General features: G+C 38.8%; 2 protein-coding genes across 41 annotated transcripts in view; both read right to left on the bottom strand.

The window, feature by feature from the left end:
* Positions 1-417: 417 nt before the first annotated feature.
* Positions 418-8,682, bottom strand: ZBTB14 (zinc finger and BTB domain containing 14). Of its 2 annotated transcripts, none has more exons than XM_026671887.2 (3): positions 8,472-8,682; positions 4,738-4,813; positions 418-4,234 (listed from the first exon to the last, which is right to left on the bottom strand). In XM_026671887.2, the coding sequence occupies exons 2-3, from the start codon at positions 4,738-4,740 to the stop codon at positions 2,891-2,893; spliced, it is 1,347 nt and encodes a 448-aa protein (XP_026527672.1). In that variant the 5' UTR covers positions 4,741-4,813; positions 8,472-8,682; the 3' UTR covers positions 418-2,890. The 2 variants fall into 2 exon arrangements, with proteins under 2 accessions (XP_026527672.1, XP_087817723.1); XM_087961597.1 differs by lacking the exon at positions 8,472-8,682 and adding an exon at positions 8,187-8,417.
* Positions 8,683-21,293: 12,611 nt separating this feature from the next.
* Positions 21,294-23,912, bottom strand: part of EPB41L3 (erythrocyte membrane protein band 4.1 like 3) — a 142,308-nt gene continuing 139,689 nt past the window's right edge. For 35 of the 39 annotated variants that reach the window (XM_087961596.1, XM_087961578.1, XM_026671897.2 and 32 more), the window contains 2 exons: positions 23,654-23,770; positions 21,294-22,279 (listed from right to left, as the gene is read on the bottom strand). In XM_087961596.1, coding sequence (XP_087817722.1) covers positions 23,660-23,770 — 111 coding nt within the window. In that variant the 3' untranslated portion in view covers positions 21,294-22,279; positions 23,654-23,659. The remainder of the gene's footprint in view (positions 22,280-23,653; positions 23,771-23,912) is intronic. The other 4 variants (XM_087961567.1, XM_087961581.1, XM_087961580.1 and 1 more) reach the window with 1 other exon arrangement.

Raw genomic sequence — 23,912 nt, 5'->3', positions numbered from 1 at the left:
AAAACAATTATGTATAAATAAGTGGAGAAATGTTTTTCAAGATTTATAAATGATCACATTTCCTCTTACTTCATAGAAAACCCATTCTAGTTTGTTACAAATGAAACCTGTAACTGAAATAATAAAATTACTTTTATTTTAAATTAACTAGTAAATTAATTTGAGTTGGTAGGCTAAGTGAAATTTGAACCAACTTCACAGCTAACCATTTTCTTCTGTGGAAAAGATCCCATCATCTTCTATTAATTCCTAGGATAAATACTTCAAATACTTCATTCACTGAAAGAAAATCAAAGATGAATACGAAACCTGTCCCCAAAAGCTGGGTGTAATTTTGTGAAGATAAGCAGGATAATTACTTATGAAGCACAGGCATTAAGCTGCAAGCTCAAGCATACTCATTAGTAAGCAGTATAGTCTAGGTCAGTAAGATTTACTTTCATATAAGATACTTTTGAATTAAAATATAAATCCCAAAACCACTCAATGGAATCATCTTTGTTGCAATTCTGTAACATTATGTTGGGAGTAATAAAGTTGAATTTTGTGGGACATCTGAATAAACACATACAGAACTGAGCTATGTTCACTAATGGGATACAAAGTATACTCAATTGTCTAATTCTAAATTCTTCCACTCAAATGTGATAACTATATTGTTCTAGGTTGTTTTTTTCCAAACTATAACCCATTATTCCAATTTTTCCAAGTTTCATGGAAAAGTTACTAATGGTCTGAGATGCCTACATTTGACACTTTGCTATTTCAAGTTGTATTTGGGGGTCAGGAATTCTACTCCATACTGAGAAAAATGTCATACAATCAAAGCTGGAATCTTTAAACTTGATTTCTCCTGGAACAATGCCATAATTAAAACTTAAGTTCAACTCTTTTGACTCTCCGAAACAATCAGGAGCACCATAATTATTTTTTATCTAGTGTTCAGGAGCAGCAAAAATAAGTCTTAACAATTTACTCATTAATTGGAAGCGACTGAAATGGATTTTCTTTCAACTATTTTCAAATGGTTGCTTCTTCTCTGTATTTTTTCCTCATTACACTTACTGCCTGAACTCCATTGTGCTATCTGCACTAGAATATGAACCTTTGATAATTATGCTGCCTCGATAGTGACAATTGTAATTCTTGTTAAATATCACCAAATCCTGGAATATTATATTAGCAAGGATTTGCACTTGAATTCTACATTACTCCCAATTGTCCTTTTTTATTTCTTAGGATACAGGGGAAAAATCTTAAGTATTATTAAGGGAAATTGCAGATGATTCAGCTAGCAATATTTCCTTGTCAGAGCAGAGAAAGCAAAAAGCCACTATCAGACAGTTATCAAATGGGGCTTAGAGATTTGCTAAACTTAAAAGCTGAGAAGGAAGAGAGTAGGAATGAATGGTTTTGGTTGCAGTGTATGAATCTTAGAGGAAATCCTTCTTTCTAACTTAGCCAACATCTCCCAGTGGATCATGCACAATATTAAAGCATTCCTGAAAACTTTTGTCCATGGTTCGTAATGAATACACACTTGGTTCCATGCCTTCAAGTAAAAAGGCATCATATCATATACAATGCTGTGTATGCTTGCAATGAGCAAGTTCAATAGGTATAATGAAGCTTAATGTAAGATATGTGTTAATAAAGATCCGAAAAGACGAGAGAAGCATCAGGATGTTTTTTTAATCATTATCTAATTAGAGACGGGCAATGGTTTAAGACTCATGTCCTTCATAAGGAGGGCTTCCAGAGGCTACCAGATGGTGCAATGACATGGAAGCGGCATGATCATTTTTATTATTATTTCTTGTGGTTTTTAAAAATAAAATTTATAATAACAAACTGGCCTAAATTTCATGGTGTAATTTCAGGCCCGAGACCTCCTATTTCTATATCTCTGGTAGAGGGGGAGAGGAAAAAAGTTCACACTATTTAAATGTTGGCCATTTTGCTTCTGAAAACTGAAATCATAATGTCACTTAACAAGGAGCTCCATGCAACTTCATTGCCGCCCAATTTAGGGTGGGGGGGGAAACCCACGATAGTTTCTACTGCTCATACACCTTGTATCAACAATTACAGTAGATGAAACTGGAGCTAAACAACTGCAAAATAAATAAAATATGAAATCTAAACACATTTTCATTACTTTTGATTAGAACATTGGAAATTAATACATTCACCCCCTACAAATTAATACTTGCACTCAGTAAAACTCATAATTTCCCATAATTTTTTTAAAAAAATACCTGTTATAGTAGACATAATTTATTAAACTGTTTGCTAACAGCACAATTTGTAGGCCAATAAGTCAACACATTTTGAATTAATCTAATCTTGCTTTACTCACATGGTAGTACTTTCTACTGAAATCCATGAGACTCAGCTACGTAGCACTTGCAGTGCAATGAATCTCTAACAAGTATTTATTTTTGACTTGGCAACTCATCCTATAATTTCCCACCATTGCTCACAATCTCTATTTTAGGCTCTTCCTAAATCATAAAAAAACATATTTAGGTGCCAAGCAACTGGATCCAATGAAACAAAAGTAGCTTAAATCCAAATACTTAGACTTAATTTCACTGAGATCGGAGTGTAACATCTTCCATTTCACATGCAGTTTATTCCAATGGGGTAAGGCATGCATTGAAACCCAGTACTTTAAAGAGAGGAATATAACACAGCTAGAGTCCGACTTCTAAAAAAATTATATCCAATTGGACGGATGCCTTGATTAACGTCTTATCCATGCTTGATATGAGAGGGGTTTTTTTTTGCTGCAAAGTGCAACTATATTTCTACTTTTTAAATCACACTAAAATACTCAGAAGTGAGTTTTTCAGTCCGAACATTTTCCAACATATGGCCACTCCTCTTTTTAGCTACAAGCTATAGTTTCAAGTTGTTGTTCTGCCTCAGCGGCCATGGCCGCTGCCTGTAATTGTTCAGTTTCACTTTGGAGGGCACTGGCTGTGGTTACTTGCTTCCTTTCACTGTGCATATTGTTCTCATGTCTCTTTAAATCAGATGCTTTGGCAAATGCTTTAGTACAAGAGCTGCAGACAAAAGGTTTCTCCCCTCTATGTCTTCTTTCATGATCTTTCAGGTGGGACTTATGTTTAAAAGCTTTGTCACACATGTGACATGCAAATGGTCTTTCATTACTGTGAACCCTCTCGTGCTTTTTTAGGTCTGGTGCACGAATAAAAGACTTTCCACATACTTCACAGCTATATGGCTTGTAGCCTGTGTGGATCTTTAGATGCTCTTTCAAGTGGGCTTGAGTAGTGAAGCCTTTAGTGCACATTTCACAAACAAAGGGCCTATCTGCAGTATGGAGTTTTTCATGTTTTCTCAACCGTGCTTCATCAGAAAATGTTTTGCCACATGCTGGACATGCGATTTGTTCCCTGTGACCATAAAGCAAATACTCAAACTTCATGTCTCCAGCTGCTGTTGTCCATGCTGGTGTCTGTTCATCCTTTACTTCACTTATGCCATCATTAAATGCTAGAGCCTGAGGAGTTTGTGATCCCAATTCTTTAGTTTCAGCAGACTCTATAGATTCTACTTCTTGACCATAGCAGTTCACTTTTCGAACCTCTTCACTCCCCAGCTCCTTCAGAATTGCTTCCTGAACTCTCAAAGTAGCAGTTGGCGATTTACCATCTTCTTGACTAGGAGGAGTCCCTTCCATTGTCATATCTGAAGGGCTATCATCGTGATCGCCAATTTCTTCAACCTCATCATCTTGATTATCATTAGACTCCCCAATCGGTCTATTAATTTTAAGACAATACTTATTCTTTGACTGTGAATTGTCTTCTGGACTTGATACGTCCCGTTTTTGAGAACAAAGTTTATCCAAAAATCTAATACCAAGAATCTGACCAGATGACATCATTAAATTGACGTCTTCTTTCTTAACTGAAATCTTGGCTGTGTACATGTAATTGAGCACTTCCTCAAATATATCAGATCGAAGGAAATCTATTTCAATTACAGATGAGCTGTCAACTTCCAGTTTTTTGAAAAGTTTTTTAAAATAGGTACTACAAGCAGCTAGAACACACCTGTGTGCCCTGAATTTTACATCTTCTACAACAATAGCTATATCACAAAATTCTCCTTCCAATCGTTGCTCATTTAATGTTTTCAGAAACACAGTTTTGTGATCGTCGTCATTATATTTAATGGTTTCAGACATACTGATGAAAAACTCCTAGAAAAAACAAATTTATTTAAGTTACTTTAAGAAAATCAAGATATTGTTAAAAGTTCCACATTTGAACGTTTATTCAGCTGATGTACATTTTAAAGTAAATGAGTAACCTTCAAATGAGCTATGGACGCAAAGTTGATTACCTATTATTTTATACATTTCACGAGAAAAAGTTCACTAATGAGCTACAGATCTTATAAATAATATAAATATAACAGCTTGTTATATCTTTTACCAGATTCAACCTGCCAGAATATATTATTCCTTCTTTTATCTGAACTAAAGCAAAAAAACCAAACCAAAACAAAATGTATTTGAGAAAGAACTAATACAGAGAGACAAGCTATATTTCAACCAGGAGATAAAGCAGAAAACATTAAGTAAAGGGGAAAGCATATAAACAAGATCAAGATTCTGCCTTTATTCCTCATAGTTATTTATAATAAATAAATAATAAAATGGTTTACTGAGACAAAAAAGGAAATGTAAGCAAAGAAATATACCATGAACAAGGAAAGATCTTTTCTTAGTATCTGAGCAATGTTTTGGAAGCAGATTCTTATCCTGGGCTCCCTGCACCTGAAAAAGAAAACAATAACAAATCTATGAAAAAAAATCATCCCCCATAACAATCCTGTGAGTTATGTTAGATCACTAGCTCAGGGTCACATAACAAGCTTATGACTGGCAAGACTGGGCAGGGGTTAAACTCCAGAGGCGATTTCCCAAACTGAAGGTATCCCAAATGGTGGAAATGCTCACACCAAATTCTTTGTACCATTGACACTGTACATTTTTCAAAAAGCATTTTAACTGTAAAAAGAGTAAGTTTTATTCTTCAGAAGGATGTGCCTGAGACCTGTTTTGGAATTTTTTTTACAAAAACAAAATAATGGGCAATTACAGTCCTACACATTGTCTGGAAACACAATAACCAACCCAGGAAAAGAACAAAGGTGTAGCAAGAAAGGGAACTTGAAGGATTTGCAACTTTTGTTGCTGGTTATGGTGCTCATGATTGTTTTATGAATGGAACCACTCCAAATTTCTTTTGGCTTCCTCAAATTTAACACCATCTTTTAGTGATTCAGTAGTGATTTATTTAGTGGATATGGCAAACTGGTAGAAAATGCACCAGAAATTATCTTATGCTAAGTCAATATTCCTTCTATTAATGTATAACACTTTTATCCTAATTTAATTGATAGCCACCTAACAAAGTTGATTTTTTGCAGTTAGGAAATAAAAAATTAATTACAACACTTTTGCTAAAGCTAAAATCTTAGATTCTATTTATGTTTCATAATTTCAAAGCAAGTAATTTATTTCTCTGTGCTATTGCTACTCATGTCATTAGCACAGGGGTCATCCTGGGCAGGTATTTTCCGTAACAAAATGCAAAATAAACAGCTGCCTTACTGCTCCAGGTGATGTTATCCACAGCAAAAGTAGCATTTTAATCTGATGTAGAGAACTGTCAGCAATTGGGAATACCCTTTGGATTAAAAAAAATATGAGAATTTGCTTACTAACAGATACAGCTGCTTGCAATCATGCACACATTTGTCCAAAGCAGGGGTGTCAAACTCATGGCCCACGGGTTGGATGCATCATGTGCTGGCCCCATCCCCACCCGCTGCAGCAAAGGGGAAAAAAGTCCCCATACGTCACATGACGCCGCCATGACACCCGAGTTTGACACCGCTGGTCTAAAGCAAGAAACTGATTAACAGTCTGATCTCACAAAGGGACTGAAAATTCATCAGTTTTTCAACATTTTTTTTACCAAAGACTTGTCTTCACTGAATTTAACTACCTCCAAAGCTTTTTTTCCTTTACAAGTTTAGGATTGGTCTATTCGTATTAGCACAGTAGTTAATCAATAGCCAGGCCTACACAAGTCATAAAGTAGGATCCTGGTTATTGACAGAAAGCTGTTTGTTGGCACCTTTCATATTCACATTTTTGCTCTTTCCCACATGTCCAGAGTTTCTATCATTTAAAACCGTTGATTCTAGCTTATCTGATGATCCAATTACCATTATTCTAAATTAGAATTTGTAAATCAAGAACCACTCCTGTGGTTTGTTCACATATACAAGTTTCCTATTCATATATCTAGTACAAAATAATGGTTGTATATGAGATAAGAAGTGACTAGAATTCATGTACAATCATGCAGTTTACCCTATAAATAAATCTGGACTATAATAGTGGATTAGAAACCAACTACTGCTGTACTTTTTTGGGGGGTGGGGTTCTCTGATTTCACTTTTGCTTGGATCAGTAAAAAAGCTCCAGAATATGCAAAACAACTGATGAACATAGAAGAACATACAATATGCTGTTTTTCTTTACTGGAGTGTGAGTCATATAATTTTCTCATGCCTTTATATAAAAAGGATTCTATGCTCACAAAGATTGATCATGAAAGATAAAATCTTGATTGGGCCTCTAGTCCCGTGATGGTGAACCTATGGCACGCATGACAGAAGTGGCACGCAGAGCCATCTCTGCCGGCATGTGAGCCGTCACCACAGTTCAGTTCCACTGCGCATGTGTCTCCCACCAGCCGATTGTCAGGTATCTTCCGCGCATGCACAGGGGGCGGGGAAGCATGGGGGTCACGTGTGCATATGCAGGGGGGCGGGAGAGCATGTTCATGTGGGCGGGGGGAAGCATGCGTGTGCGTTGCATTATGGGGTGCAGGCATGCATGCGCATACACGCGCACCCATGCACACACTTTCGGCACGCGATGACGAAAAGGTTAGCCATCACTGCTCTAGTCTCTCAAGAATTCATGAATACTGTACAATATGCAGATCCTTTTCTCATGCATTCTGAATGCCTAGAGTCCTAGACAGAATATTACCATTACATTGCCTGGAAACAGAGAATGCCATGCATAAAATGTTCTCAAGTGCTCTTTCAATTTTAGGAGATATATGAACTCCATCATCCTTTTAGCTAACTAGCGGGTACATCGTGATTACCTCAATTATTTTCTAAACTATCTTTCCTGATCACAAACTCACCAAGGTAACAGACAGTCCAGATTTTTTTTTAAAAAAAATTGTAAAGCCAAAGGAACTAAACCAAGAATAAGAGAATAATTCTATGTATATTTATATAAATCAAAAGCAAGGTTCAAGAGCAGCTTACTGTAAGGTAAAACTGGAATTATGGTTCCAAACCGAATCCCAAAAATTACCTTTTCAGACACATTAAATATTTGACTTTATGGCTGACTCCTGAAATTTGCTAATGAGCTTTCGGAAGTAGGCATCGAACCCTCCCGATCTAAGTAACAGTGATATGTTTTTAAGAAGCTTTTCTTGTAACAACCGGTATAAGCACCAATAAACTGAACAAACAAAATCCCTTGACATTGAAATGATCTGAAGCGTTAAGTATGCTTATCGGGGAGATCTAAATGACTACCAGGAGAACGACGCCAATTTCCAAGCCGGTTTTTTTTTCTTTTTTCACACACTTGAGTTTATGGCGATCTTTCGCCAAACGTAGGAAAGAGCATGCGATTCTAACGTGCACGTTTTGTAGGCCAAACAAAAACAAAAAAAAAATGCAATGCCGGCTCCGTGCGAGTAACCATGTAAGAAACGTGCACGGTGCATACTCGGTGCATGCGTGCTAGTGCCCGTGCAGGCCTCACGACTGTGCCCCGCTGAGACGGGGCTGCAGCTAAACGAAGTGCACAGATCCCCTCACGCGCGACTTCCCCTCATCCCTTCCCTTCCCTCCACCAAGGAGGCGGAGCCCAGGAAAGGCCCGCGCGCGCGGGAGCGTAGAAAACAGCCTTCCGTTCCAACCCCTCCCCCCCTCCCCCCGCCGCCACTAAATCTCGCGGCAGAGCTCGCTCCCTCGCTCGCGCTCCCCAGCACTAACGAATGGGCGGCGCTGCCGGACTCTAGTACAAGCTATTCATTTACCCCGGAGCGAGCCTTCGCCTGCCGCCGCGTTGCACGGGACTGCGCCATCTCCGGCATCCTGCTGCTCCGGTCAAGGAGGCGGCGGCGGCGGCGGCTCCAGTTAGCGCGAGGCAGCTTTTCCAGGCCGAGGGGACCAACGGCGCGCGCAGGAAGGAGCAGCAAAGGGGGCGGCGCGCGACGGAATCTCTCCAGCGCACCTTCCCCGCCTCCCTCCGGTTCTGCTGCTACTGCAGCAGCAGGAGCCGCCGAGCCTCGAGTGCGCGCGCAGATGCTCGTCAAACTTACCTGCCGTGCTGCGCTTCGCGCGGAGATTCCGGGAATGGGGGAGGGGGAAAGGTTGGGTTACGGTGGCGGGAGTGTTTGGTCCAAGCAAAGATTTGGGGATTTGGGGGAATTGTAGGGGGAATGGCGCGCGTCTCTGGCCGTTACCGCCGCTTCCTGCACGAGCATTCCCTGCCCCGCGCGCGCACGCGCGAGGCGCGCCGGAGGCGGGAACGTGCATGCGCGTTGCGAGCAGGGCGCGCCCCCCGCGGGGAAAGGGCGGGCACTGCGGGGATCTGTCTAAAGAGGCGAAGGAGCTTAGCGGCTGTTTTGAAGGGGGAGGAGGAGGAGGAAGGCGCGCCTGCGTTGCTGTGCCGCTCTTCCCGGGCTCGCGCGCCCTCGCCTCAGCCGCTTCTGACTCTTGGTCGATGTGGTCGGGGCCGCGCGAGATGGAACCGGTTGGCGGGGCTATGGATCCCGGATTAGCCGCTTTGGTTCTGCTTCTGCGGCGGAAGGAAGCATGCATGCATCTCCTTGGCTCCTCTTTCCACACATTGTTACTTGCCGAGCAGTAATTTGTCTCTGACGTACGCCTGTCCCAGTACATATCAGTTTCATTTTACCAATAATAAAAACAATGATAAACGACACTTTCAACCTTCCTTCAAGCTGCGTTTCATGCCATTGCTCATTTGAGGGTTGAGGGACCAGAAAATTCCGTTTCCACGCTGAGAAAATAATAATAATAATAGTAAATTCTGAGACTGAAATAGTGATTGTCCTGCCCATGATATCCCACCCCCCGCCCCGCAGCAACTGAGCCCCCGTCCCGACTGAGGTAAGAGATTCTCCGGCGAAGATGGGGCCGGCGCTGAGGAGACAACTACTCGTTGTAGAATACCTTATGCCACCAGACTTGAAATTCTAGAACTAGAAAACCTTGAATTACGCCGTCTTCTGACTTAAGCATGGTATATAAAATCATACATTGCAATGTCCTACCTGTCAATGAATACTTCAGCTTCAACCATAACAACACAAGAGCACACAATAGATACAAACTCAAAGTAAACCGCACCAAACTTGATTGCAGGAAATACGACTTCAGCAATAGAGTGGTCAATGTCTGGAATACTCTACCCGACTCTGTAGTTTCTTCCCCAAACCCCAAAAACTTTAACCTTAGACTGTCTACTATTGACCTCACCCCTTTCCTAAGAGGTCTGTAGGGGGCGTACATAAGCGCACCAACGTGCCTACCGTCCCTGTCCTATTGTTTCTCTTATTCTTTTATTTTTCTTATATGTACCCATTTCATGTATTCACAACTATGTATACATTTATACTTATTATCTTGTAAACAATTGGCAAATCAAATAAATAAATAAAATAAACAGTGCTAGAACACAGGCTTTCTAGGGAAAAGCGCCATGTGCGAACAACAGGTTTGCTTACTGCTAACTGTACTATCCAGGGTTCTAGTTCCCCGTGACACACTGAATCATTAACCGATTTTGGGGAAAAGATGGTTTTTTTTCTGATTAAAGGAAAGAAAACGAAGAACTGGGTCCCTTCTCAAACACCCTTTGTCACTTCTGCCCTGGCTCACAGATGTTTGAGGTCTTTATACATTATTTTTTTAAACATCTATTTGCTGTATTTTTTATTTACAATTGTTTATATTGATTGATTATACCCATGGTTAGTCACATAGTTTACTTTAAGCCACTTCAGGAAAATTGTCATCCTACAGGTGATTATAAATAAATAAAGATAATGAATTGACAAATGAAGGGAAATATAAGTGTCCCACGATATTGTTGCAGGATCCAATCTGGGTCGGTCACCGGAACCAGAGGTTTTGTCTTCCAAGCTTCCGGTCTCGTGCTGGAGCCCATCTTCTGGGAACTTCTCTCTAGCAGAGTGTGTGCTGTTTTCTATGTGGTATTTATAGTGCCAATTGTAAGTGGCTTTTTAGATGTTGATTGGGATGTGTTGATGGCTGGCTTTTAAGTCGTTAGCTGTTGTTTGCTTGTGCTGCCCATCCCTCCCCTATTAAGTACTTGATAGGCTGATGGTAAATCAGCACTCCTGTTGACTGATGAAGCATTTGTTTCCCAGACTTTAGTAATTTCTCTGGCTGTTTTTGTGCCTGCTCGTCCAACAATTTTAATAGCTGCAAAATTGAATGTGTGTTCTCCTTCATTGCAAGGTGAAGTTACTAATGAGTTCAGTTCTCCTGTCTGACTGCTCGCTTCTGTCCTTGCAATCTGGTGGTAAACTATCTTCCCCGTCTGTCCTATAAAGTCATAAAGGCAACCCATGCAGAGGATTCAGTAGATTACATTGGAATTATCTCCAACCTCCAAGCGATATTTATAATTAGTCCTTGTATGATAGCCTTTGGGTGGTGTGCAATGCAGATCTCGGAAGCTGCGTTCTACAGAGTCCAAAAGTTTTTTGATATATGGCAGGGTGTGCCATGTGATTGGTCTTGTACCTTGTTTCTTCCTTTCTCTCCCCTCTGTGTTGCACAGTGAATATTGAATTGACGACTGAAGTTTGGTTTATCTGGTACATTTATATTAAACTAAAATAAATGTGTTTAGTTTGTGGTTCACTGTCGTGCAAAATCTGTTTAGAAAGTCATGCAAAATTAATTCTATGAAGTTGTCCTTAATTAATTCTATGAAGCAAACACATAAAATTGGTAACAGTTGACTGAAATCTTATCAATCATGGGCTTCTTTTTCTGTGACAGTGTCTTTTGCACAAAAGAAAAATAAAGTGTAAGTAATATATGAAAGCTGGTGTGGTATACTGCTTAAGGTCTCAGGCTAGAACCTGGGGAGACTGTTCTAATTCCTCATAGGCACAAAAACAATGGGATGACCATGGATTAATCACTTTTTCTCAGTTTTAGGAAAGAGGTAATGGGAAACCACTTCTGAAAATTCTTGCCAAAAATACTACAGGACTTCTATGGGCAGTCTCCTAGAATCAGATATGATTGAACAGGGAAAAAGGTAATATATAGTACCTGAAAATAAGGTTAGGCTCTGATATCCTAAGTAAGATTTCTAAACCTAAAATGAAAAGAAAGAATTTGTAGGTCACAGAGTTGAAAGGCTCCCTTGCCCATATCAATTTAAATATTCTTCCCATATGGCTATCCAGCTTTCTCTTCATTGTACTTGTATTTGGACAGGATGCAATACATTTAAACCTGGAAATATTAGTTAATTCATGGGCAGTAGGTATTTTTCACATTTTTGATATGGCTAAACTGTATTCCTACTCCTTCAAGCAGCATTGTAAGGTACTGAACAAAAGAATGCAAATTCATTGCTACCCTTCTGGATTTTTCCTGTGCTATCGTGTATATTATATATTTTCTTTTCCTTTTGAACATGTTTCCTCTTTGTTGTTCTTAGAATCCTTTCCTGAACTTTAGTTTTCATGACATCATATCTCCAAATGTAGAGAATCTCGTATTCTTCTTGGTGAAGGTTTCATCTCATTCATATGTTGAGAATGTTTCAGTCTGTAGTCAGATTGTCTTCTGCTATGTACCATTTTATGCCATTGTATTTTTAGTATCTGATTTTTAAATTAAATCCTAGCCATCTTGAATTTCTCTTCCCATTAGCTACCACTGGCATGGTATAGTTATCATTGCTTTAAATGAAGTCCAAGGTTCAATGGCACTCAGTTTTGGATTCCCTTAGTATCAAGAAATCCAGCTGTATATACACAATTTCCTCCATAGATTACCTCTTTTTCTGTTTTGTCTACTATTCTTATTAGTTAAAATCAAATTAAGAATAGCTTGGTTTGAAAACTATTGAAATTCTCAACAAGAAAAGGCAGGAAGTTTATTTCAATTTTAATTATTTAAAATTTCTGATCATTACTAAGTTGTGTATCTTTGACATATTTATACTTCACTTTTGGAAAACACTCACACCTCTTTTTTATCAATAACAGCATAATGTTATTGTTAGCATAATGTTACTGTTACCACATCCCGGACATAAACTGTTCCCACTGCTTCCCTCAAAACGAGTGCTATAGAGCACTGCACACCAGAACAACTACACAAGAACAGTTTTTCCCCAAAAGTCATCACTGCTAAATACAAAGTCTGCACTACTGTTACTATTAATCTTCTCATCACTCCTTATCACCCATCCCCTCCCCAATTGTGACTGTATGACTGTAACTTTGTCACTTGTATCCTTACGATTTACATTGACTGTTTCGTAGTATGATTCAATTGCTTATTGTACCCTATGACTAGCATTAAGTGTTGTACCTTATGATTCTTGACTCTTGACTCTTTTCTTTTATGTATACTGAGAGCATTTGCACCAAGACAAATTCCTTGTGTGTCCAATCAACTTTTCTATTCTATTCTATTCTATTCTATTCTATTCTATTCTATTCTATTCTATTCTATTCTATTCTATTCTATTCTATTCTATTCTATTTTTAACCCAGATTCTTTCAAAAGCATTATTCTTTGAATTTCTTCACTGATCTGGATATTGCAATCCACATTTTCTCTATTGTGTAATTTGGAAATACTATTAGATCCTTGTCACCACAGTTGTGACTACAGTTATTGACACTCTAGATCAGGGTTGTCAAACTAATTTCATTGAGGCTGCATCAGGTTTGTGTTTGACCTGGGGGGGGGGGGCTAGGGAGGCGTGGCCAGCTTGACATCACTTATGTTGGGCATGCCTTTGGTGGCCTGACCACTATGACAATGAAAATGGGCTTCCAAGTTCAGTTTTTGACTGCGATGGTCTCCTGCAACACTCTGCCAGCAAAAACGGAGCTCAGGAGGGTTGCCCCGACCTTCCTGAGCTGTTTTCACTGGCAGAGGCACCATGGGCCAGTCCTTCACTGTTTCCAGGGCAGCCCCTTGGGCCAGATCTAAGCACCCGAGGGCCAGATCTGGCCCCTGGGACTTGAGTTTGAAAGCCCTGCTCAGTGGTGTGATTCAACCGGTGTAACAGCCCAAAAGAGGCTAAAGCAGGTAGAAAGGGATGTTTTTCTCAAGGAGTCAGTGTGTTCTCTAGGAACTTGTGCTGTTGTGCTTTGTTTCTTGAGCTCACAAAATTGGGTACAGTTAAGAGATGGCTACCATGTTTCTCACAAAATAAGGCCGGGCCTTATTTTTTGACCCCCCAAAAACAGCTAGGCCATCTTTTCGGGGGTGACTTAATTTCCTCCACCTAGAGCGGCCCATACGCATATACCTCGCCGCGAGGCCGCTTCTCTTGGCCGATGAAAGCTCCCCAAAGGCAGAGTCCCCAGCTGCTTCAGGGCGTGGCGTGGCTGCCAGTGTCCCCTCACCTTTAGGCAGTCTCTTTCGGGCGATGGAAGCTCCCTGAGTGCAGTCACCAGCCACTTCAATCGGACGGTAGAAGCGGCCTTGGGGTGAGCGCACACACAAACACTCCCCTCGCCTTGAGGCCACTTCTATCGGCTGACAAAAGCTCCCCGAAGGCAGAGTCCCCAGCTGCTTCGGGGTGAGGCATGGCTGACCGTGTCCCCTTGCCTTTAGGCAGTGTCTTTCGGGCAATGGAAGCTCCCCAAGTGCAGTCACCAGCCACTTCGATCGGCCGGTAGAAGCGGCCTCGGGGCGAGCGCACACACACACTCCCCTCGCCGCGAGGCTGCTTCTATCGGCCGACGAAAGCTCCCCGAAGGCAGAGTCCCCAGCCGCTTCAGGGCGTGGCATGGCTGCCCGTGTCCCCTCGCCATTAGGCAGTCTCTTTCGGGCGATGGAAGCTTTCCAAGTGCAGTCACCAGCCACTTCGATCGGCCAGTAGAAGCGGCCTCAGGGCGAGGGGAATGTGTGTGTGTGTGTGTGTGTGCACGCCCTGAAGTGGCTGGGGACTTTGCCTTTGGGGAGCTTCTATCAGCTATCGGGGTATTCTAGCCTAGGCTACCTGCAGGGCACTCCAAAAGGCAAGTTTTCTCCCCACCCCCGTCCTTCCCCCCCATTTCTCTTCACCTTGTGTAGTTCTAAGGAAAGATGTGAGAAATGGCAGGGAAACGCAGTTTAAATAGGCCTAAGTTTTGGGGGCTTAATTTCACCTGCCTAGAAATCATGCTGGGCCTTCCTATTGGTGGAGGCCGTATTGTTGGAGAAACACAGTATCTATGTATATGAAGATTCCTTGAGATGCATCCACAATTGTTATGCTGTCTATGGACTTGGTGGCTTTCTGATCCGGTCCCTAAGGCATGATTGTTAGGGTATTCGAAGGACAGCTCCAAGACCAAATCAAGGAAGCGGAAGAAGGCTATTGTGAGGGATATTCCTTGAAGGATTTTTTTGCTACTATTGTTCAGAGTGCTTGCCAGCAAATAAAAAGGCTTACAGATGTATAACGTGCAATTATACATGGGACTAATGCAATGAAAACTTTTGTCCACAGATGTTGGATCTCCTTTACTATTGCACTCATGTGTTCTTACATATAAAGCAATTCTACCAAATTCCCCTTGGAACTATGGCATTGTCATCTTTTTATCTTAATAAAGTAGAACTGGAGTTGATAATTTTTCTGAAATTAAGATATACCGTATTTATCGGCGTATAACACGCACAGGCGTATAACACGCATCTTCATTTTAAGAGGAAATTTCAGGAAAAAAATTTAAATTTCTAAATAAAAACTTTGAAGCACCGCCCGGCCTCCGCTTGCCCTCCGCTCGCACCGCCCGGCCTCCGCTCGCACCGCCCGGCCTCGCTTGCCCTCCGCTCGCACCGCCCGGCCTCCGCTCGCACCGCCCGGCCTCCGCTTGCCCTCCGCTCGCACCGCCCGGCCTCCGCTCGCACCGCCCGGCCTCCGCTTGCCCTCCGCTCGCACCGCCCGGCCTCCGCTCGCACCGCCCGGCCTCCGCTTGCCCTCCGCTCGCACCGCCCGGCCTCCGCTCGCACCGCCCGGCCTCCGCTTGCCCTCCGCTCGCACCGCCCGGCCTCCGCTTGCCTCCCTCCGCTCGCACCGCCCGGCCTCCGCTTGCCCTCTGCTCGCACCGCCCGGCCTCCTGGCTTCTTAAACATTATATCGGCGTATAACACGCATACATCATTTGCCCCTATTTTCAGGGGAAAAAAGTGCGTGTTATACGCCGATAAATACGATAAATATTACGCCCTGTATACTTCTGTGTATAAAAGATTTCAAACAAGGTTGATCTTGTTTTAGTTTGTATGGTGTGAACTATATACCAACAAAAAATAGACAAAATTCAATTATTACAAATAGGTAATAACTTTATTTTTTCTTCCACAGAATTTCCAACCCCTCCAACAAAAAGCAAATTCACCAATACTGAATTACCATTGTGCATTTTGTTCTTATTCTTGTAGATGCTGTTTTTTTTTAAAGTTAATTTGCTTTTCCTAGCATTCTTACTGTATCAATCCCTTTGGAGGAAAGCGTTCCATGCATTGTACAGCAGTTGTATACATTTTAGTGTTTATGTTCATTACAGCACATTTCTTAATCGTGTGGTTAGAATTGTAGCCTTTCAGCATATTTGTTGCAACATTTAATAGTCATAATACTGTTTCTTGCCTTGCAAAATGACTAATGTAGCTATAGCTTTATTATACAAACCATATTCTCTAGTTTCCTGAAGGCCAATCTTGGATATGCTTTTTGCTGGTATTAGCAATTCACTATTCCAGTCCCTTCAAGGTAACCATTCTTGAGCATATTTTAAATTAAATATAGCTTGTTATATGGGTTGAGTGTTCAAGGTACAACATAGATTTCAGGATTTTGTTTTGAATGAAACATCCTTGCCTGTTTTAAGTGGTAGCAATCAATCTTCCAACTCTCCCAAGCACCATAATTGGACTAATGTTTGCAGTATTTATTTTTCATTCTTGTTTCAGCTTAGCCAGAGTACATGTGCACTTCACATATCTTCTTGTGACATTGTTACTTATATAATCAAAAGGCAATACCAGACCTTTTTTCTTTAACCCTGCCTTCAGCCACACCCTTAGGGCCAGGCAAAAGTATCAGAAAAGAACAAAGTGATCCTACAGAGATCCTACAGGGCTATTCAGAAAGCCAAGATTTGTGGTTTTTTTTTAATGAAACTTTAAGAATTAAACAATTTAGATACTGCGTTAGATTACTGAACTGTTATCTATAATCTGGCTGACCAAACTACATACTATACTACAGGGGGACTTTTACTGTTTTAAAATTGTTTAATTTTTTTTAGTGTTTGGGCCTATTTTTGCAATTTGAGTTCTAGTAGTATAGAACTCAAGATCAACTACCAGTATTACTGAAGCCCTGAAGAGAGAAACAAGGGACTGCAGCTGTTTCCAAATTCCTTGAAATGTTTAAAAGGTTTTTGTTCTTCAAATGGAAGGAATATTTCAACACAAAGCTTTAGGTAGCTTCAGCTTTATTCCAAACTCAAAACACAACACCTTTATTGTTTAAAAAATACCCCCCTTTTCCTCTTTGTCAAACTTATTTTATTATGGCAATACATCCTGGTATATATTTGGATACTTTATTTCAACATACTATAAGTGGACTAGGATAAAAATGATTTAAGAGATTAGTGTTTGATTTTTCATTGTGGAAAGAAAATTGATTATGCTCCAAAGAGCAAATGTCATGCAAAAATATGAAGCCCAAAGCAAGAAAAACATTTAAAATGATTGGATGAGCATTGAGCCCAAAATTATAATAGTAAGTCAGGTAGGATAACTTTAGTATCTCAGAGGAATGTTGATGGATTTATAGCAATAATTTTAATAAATCACAATCATTTGTTTACTTGCAAGTACAGTGAAACCTTAATTTGTCATAAATGGGCTCCAATTTAAACTCTAATACAAACTGTTTAATTTACGTAACATCCAAATGACTTATCCTTTGATTCAGAGGCTTTCGGCAATAGTGGATACCCTCAAATCTACTAAAATGGGGTTTCCTTATGAATTGTATTAAGTAGAATTTAATCCTTTGTAAAATGTTGACAATTACAGTGGGGGAAAAGTATTTGATCCCCTGCTGATTTTGTATGTTTGCCCGCTGACAAAGAAATGATCAGTCTGTAATTTCAATGTTAGGTTTATTTTTACAGTGAGAGACATAACAACAAAAAATGCAGAAAAACGCATTTCAAAAAAGTTATAAATTGATTTGCATTTTAATGAAATAAGTATTTGATCCCCTATCAATCAGAAATATATTTGATTCCCAGGAATCTTTTATACAGGTAAAGAGCTCAGATTTCTTAAAGGGAGCGCTCCTAATCTCATCTTGTTACCTTTATAAAAGACACCTACCCATAGAAACAAGCAAGCAAGCAATCAGATTCCAAGCTCTCCACCATGGCTAAGACCAAAGAGCTGTCCAAGGATGTCAGGGACAAGATTTTGGACCTACACAAGGCTTTTATACAGGTAACAATGGAATGCGCTACAAGACTATAGCCAAGCAGCTTGGTGAGAAGGTGACAACAGCTGGTGATTATTCGCAAATGAAACAAACACAAAATAACTGTTAATCTCCCTCAGTCTGGGGCTCCATGCAAGATCTCGCCTTGTGGAGGTTCAATGATCATGAGAACAATGAGGAATCAGCCCAGAACTACACAGGAGGATTTTGTCAATGCTCTCAAGGCAGCTGGGACCATAAGTTACCAAGAAAACAATTGGTAATACACTATGCCGTGAAGGACTGAAATCCTGCAGCGCCCACAAGGTCCTCTTGCTCAAGAAAGCACATGTACAGGCCTGTCTGAAGTTTGCCAAGGAACATCTGAATGATTCAGAGAACTGGGTGAAAGTCCTGTGGTCAGATGCGACCAAAATTGAGCATCAGCTCAACTTGCTGTGTTTGGAATGCTGCCTATGACCCCAAGAACACCATCCCCACAGTCAAACATGGAGGTGGAAACATTATGCTTTGCAGGTGTTTTTCTGCTAAGGGGATAACACAACTTCACTGCATCAAAGGGACAATGGATGGGGCCATGTACTGTCATATCTCGGGCGAGACCTCCTTCTCTAAGCCAGGCCATTGAAAATGGGTCATGGATGCCTATTCCAGCATGACAATGACCCACAACACATGGCCAACAAAGGCCTGGCTCAAGAAGAAGCACATTAAGGTTCTGGAGTGGCCTGGCCAGTCTCCAGACCTTAATCCCATAGAAAATCTGGGGAAGGAGCTGCAGGTTCGAGCTCTCAAACGTCAGCCATGAAACCTTAATGACTTGGAGAGGATCTGCAAAGAGGAGTGGGACAAAATCCCTCCTGAGATGTGTGCAAACCTGGTGGCCAATTACAAGGAACGTCTGACCTTTGTGATTGCCGACAAGGGTTTTGCTACCAAGTACTAAGTCATGTTTTGCGAAGGCGTCAAATACTTATTTCACTCATTAAAATGCAAATCAATTTATAACTTTGCTGAAATGCATTTTTCTGGAATATTTTGTTGTTATTCTGTCTCTCTTGTTAAAATAAACCTACTATTAAAATTGCAGACTGATCCACAGATGAGAAGGTAATTTAAAAAATATTAGATAATGTGCCAAATTGGACAGGCTAACAATGGAACTTAAAGAGGAAACAGGCTGCTACTTAAATGGGATATATTATATAAATGGCTAAATAACAGGTGCAGAGTTTAGTATTCAATAATGAAAAAAGATTAACCAAATAGAAATGAATAGATATACATAGAAATATGTAAGAATACACAATGTAAGCAATACCACTATTGAACTGTATGTGAATATACAGTAGTTCAAAATGTATAGATTGATAAATGTAATAGTGTAATACAGTACAAATATGAAAACAACAATTTTAATTATGACATACAGCACTATGTAGTTAAAAGAGATTATATTGTATGATCATGAGAATAGTTATAACCAGGATGTATACTATGTATGATGCATTTTTATATCAAAACTTGATATAGCCAGTACATTGTAAAATTGGAAATGTGGATGAACAATAATGGAAAATGAACAATAATGGAAAAAACATTAAAAAAATCACAGAGTGATCATTTCTTTGTCAGTGGGCAAACGTACAAAATCAGCAGGTGATCAAATGCTTCCTTAACCCACTGTATATCATTGTATGCATGCATGTATGCATGTAATTGATGAATTATGAAAAATAACTCTTAAAAGGTTTTAGCATTAACAATAGGAGTTAGATTTATATACTGCCCCACAGGGCTCTACAGTTCTTTTTAGGCAGTTTACAATGTCAGCATATTGCCCCCAATATGAGTCCTCATTTTACCAACTTTGGAAGGATGGAAGCCTGAATCCACCTTGAGCTCTCCATCAGGATTGAACTCCAGGCTGTGGGCAATGTTTGCCTGAAATATTGCATTTTAATCACTGTGCCACTAGGGCTCTTGAAAAATAAATTATCACATTTAACCAAACCAAAAATTGTTTGAATATCAGTAAAGTAAATACAAAAGAACACAGAACTAATTCCAATATATTAAGTATCATGAACATGGCTAAAACCACTAACATTTCAAATAGAAGCATATTTTGACTTGGCAAGCTCTATGAAGACATGCCAATTTTCTGAATGGTAAAACAGCCACAATTTTTATAACAGTCCTGCATTTTTAAAACCACTTCTTCAGATTATTACATATTGCACCTATATTGGTTACTTTTAAAGCTGAAGCACCTGAATGGTTCTCTGAGGGGACATAATTAATCTCCCACTATCAAGGCTAGGAAGAGAATGGCCTCATTTCCATTAATACCAACAGGTAGAAGGACCTAGAATTTAATCTCTGGAGAAAATAGATGCTATAATTATGGTCGTTTTTTGTGTTCTGCAATGGACTAATCTTGGCTATATGGCTTCAATTGTACTTACAATAAAGCAACTTTCTGTTATAATTGAAAGCTTCTACAGTAAGAATCAGTATGAGTGAAAGGTTATGATTTATTGCTGTGTCTTTGAGTAAAATATTTAGCTACTAAAATTATTTCTTACTGTCATTTGTTTTATAATTATATTATAGGTGGAAGGCACTGAACATATAAACTGGACATTTGGCTCCAGACCTGCAAAGACCCCTGTATGTTTTCTTTCTAAATTGTCTTTTTTATTTCAAAATATTTATTCTATTCTATCTTAAATAGCCTTTCTTCAAAATTCCTGCACTTGAGCCTGACAATGTATATACTATTATTATTGACAAAAATAACATTTTAGATACTCCATTATTTCAAAGCCTATTAAATAAAGTTTATTGCATCTTCTATTCAGTGAAAGATATCATGCCTGAATTGTGAATGAGCAACTAAATTCAAACATCAAAGGCACCATACTTCAGCATTTCACTGATCACAAAAAACACATATTGAATTCTTCCAATATAGCATTTGGAGCATTTTGGCTAGATTTAGAATATAAAATACAAAACTATTTATTAAAGCTAGTGCCCAAAAATATTTAGTTAATCATGTTCCTCATTAAACTTACATGAAACACATTACATAGAGATATAATATAGAAGTTCTATGTACAAAATTGAACAAACAGAATTAGTTTTTACAATTTCTTTCAGTTTTCCCTTACTTTCTATTTGTACCTACCTAAACTATATTGAGATTGTATGAAAGAACATCTCTTTAACATAATATATGCCTTTGGTATTACACAAATAGTAGCAACATTTAAGTATAATATATATAATATAAATAAAGACAAATTCCTTGTGCGTCCAATCACACTTGGCCGATAAAGAATTCTATATAGCAAAAATATTTTTAGACACAGACCAGTACAAATTTAGGTGCATTTACCACTTTTATTTTACTATGCAGAAACATACATTCGCATGTATTGTGATGAAACTGACAGCATAAAGAATATAGGATTCCTTTAAACTGATGTGATAATAAAAATGAAACAATGTGTTCTGTACGGTTTAAGGCTTAACTCTGACCTAAGTAAGGAACACTGACTAGACTTGCAAAAGAAACATCTTTCTCTGAGAGTGGACAGGACTTGGTTTTGAAAAATCACATTTTCAGATGAACACATCTGAGATGCTAAGGAAAATATACATTTTCTTCAAAATAATCACAATGCAAATTTATAGATTGAGACTTTAGAAAAGTAATGGCAGGATTTCTAACTTTAACAATTCTAAAAATCATTAGCTATTAAGGGTTCCAAATCAGATAAACAAAGCATATTTTATAAGCATTTAAATAAGATTAGAGATTCACCATTGTTTATATAACAAGAATAGTAAAACCAAATTATAACAAGTATATGATTCAAGTTATTTGTTGAATAAAGTATGTTATTGGCACATCTAATGTAATAAAACATATATATATAGTATCTGTACAGCTTCTACTATTGTAGTGTGATCTTGATTTCCCATAAACAAAACTTTGCACACCCCAACCAAGAAACTGTGTTTAGACTTTCAATAATAGTAAAGGCATGAGCTGTTTTATGTGTAGCATAATACAATTGTTTTAACTGTTGATGAACGTGCCATTTAGATGTAAAGTTGATTTAGGAAAATAAAAATGCTGCTTTTTTGTAATTTGTTGTTTCATGCAATTATTAGATTATTAAAGCTGATTCAAATTGCTGTAACTGGGGAATTTCTGCCAGTGTCCTTAATTAGCAATTAAAATCAAAATCTTCCACATTGAAAATTTCTCTGGAGAGATGCAAGTCAGCTGGGTTAGAACCAAGACTCCACATAGGCTCTGATATTCCCACTGATGAAATTCATAAGAAAGCTATTCTAATCCTGCAGTAGAAAGAATATAGTTAAATTCCATCAATAAAAAAACCTAAAATAATAAAAATAAAGTCACAAAAAGAATTGCAAATATTTACACAAAAGAACTCTAGGCTTATGCAATGAGTCATAAAAATAGTAAGTTGAATTCAGATCTCTATTTTCTGAAAATCTATACAATTATATTGATAGTCTTTTTAATGAGACCTTTTGATGACAAATCTATATAAACAATGTTCCAAATTCAACTATTGGCATTGAATTTGGAACATTGGTAAGAAAGGACCAACTATATGCATTAGAAAGATTTGATATTTGGGATAACTAACAGAGTAGTTATTAGTGGCCATGTAGAAAATGCCTTGATTCAATGTAATAACATAGGTAACACTCCATATAAAAATAACTGCTATATGTACGCTATATAAATACAGTATTTGTAATTTCCAAATGTTATTCTATAAATAATTCCCTAATTCAGTTGTTGTTTAGGCTCTACTAATACTCCAAGACTCATCTTTGTTCCTTCTCTTATTTTCAACTTCCTCACTTATTGCTAAAGCTACAGCAACTGATTTTTGAAGTCTAATCTTTCATGCAGATTTATAATCTATAATTTATAAGGACATAAGGAAAACTAGTTTGAAATGATTATATTAGTCGTTCAAACAAAATAAAAGCAAATTCTTTTTTTACACACAATATTCAGCTTTTTAAGAGTATACAAGTATCACTAAATCTTGCAATAGCAGGTTAGTATGCCAAACATATTCTAGCACATGCATATAGTAATTGCATTTAACACTCCAATGCTAATTTAGAATTTGTCACCATGCCTTTATTCAATGATAGCAGCAAAAAAATTGCATGTTATTGCCTCCTTTTAAGAAACAATCATAAACATTGCCAGAACTTATATTAGTAAACTTAGAAAAATGAACAGTTTAAAAAAGGCTATTCACAAACAACTTTGCAGACAAAACTTAAATACTGGTATTTCAGTTCAATACACTTGCAAGCTTTCTCAGGCAGAAGAGTATTTTATGATTAGAAAATGCTTTCTTTGCCCACAATTGTGCATAAGCAATCTTCAGGACAGTCAACTTACAGAGCTACTTGATGGAAAATGCATAGCAACTAGCAAGCAGACACAAGCAAATGGGTTTCTCCTATTTGTCTAACTGGCATTAACATAAAGAAAAAATGTTCTACTCCATAAAGTTAATCTAATTAGCCAAATCATTCATTTTGTCTGTGTGTACAAAACATAGTACAAATGCCAGAAAGAATAAATAGAAAGGATTAATGATGGGTTCTGGGAGAAGGAATGATCTTTGTCACATGCTAGTCTGTGAGTGCCTGGAAAAAATCTAGTCCTCTTACCTGTAGTCAATCCTCCCCATCTTCTGGTGTGATTTCTGTCTCTTTATGTACCACTACTTTGGTCACTGACATGTCAGGGTGCTGCTCTTTGGCCTCTTTAATTGCCTGAGCCAGCGCCTAGCGTAAGGAAACCACAGAAGGGCAGAAAGGAGAAGGAGGTGGAACATGCATGATCAGTGGCAAGGTGCAGAGAGATTCATGATTAAATTTACAATTTCCAAATGAGGAAATGTGACTCAAAATAGACATTTTACATTTG

The sequence above is a fragment of the Notechis scutatus genome, chromosome 3, assembly GCF_049901735.1.
Source record: "Notechis scutatus isolate UNSWTSFEM ecotype Mainland chromosome 3, rNotScu1.2, whole genome shotgun sequence".
Lineage (NCBI taxonomy): Eukaryota > Metazoa > Chordata > Lepidosauria > Squamata > Elapidae > Notechis > Notechis scutatus.
Note: the sequence above shows the minus strand (reverse complement) of the source record. Positions and strands in the feature narration are given on the sequence as shown.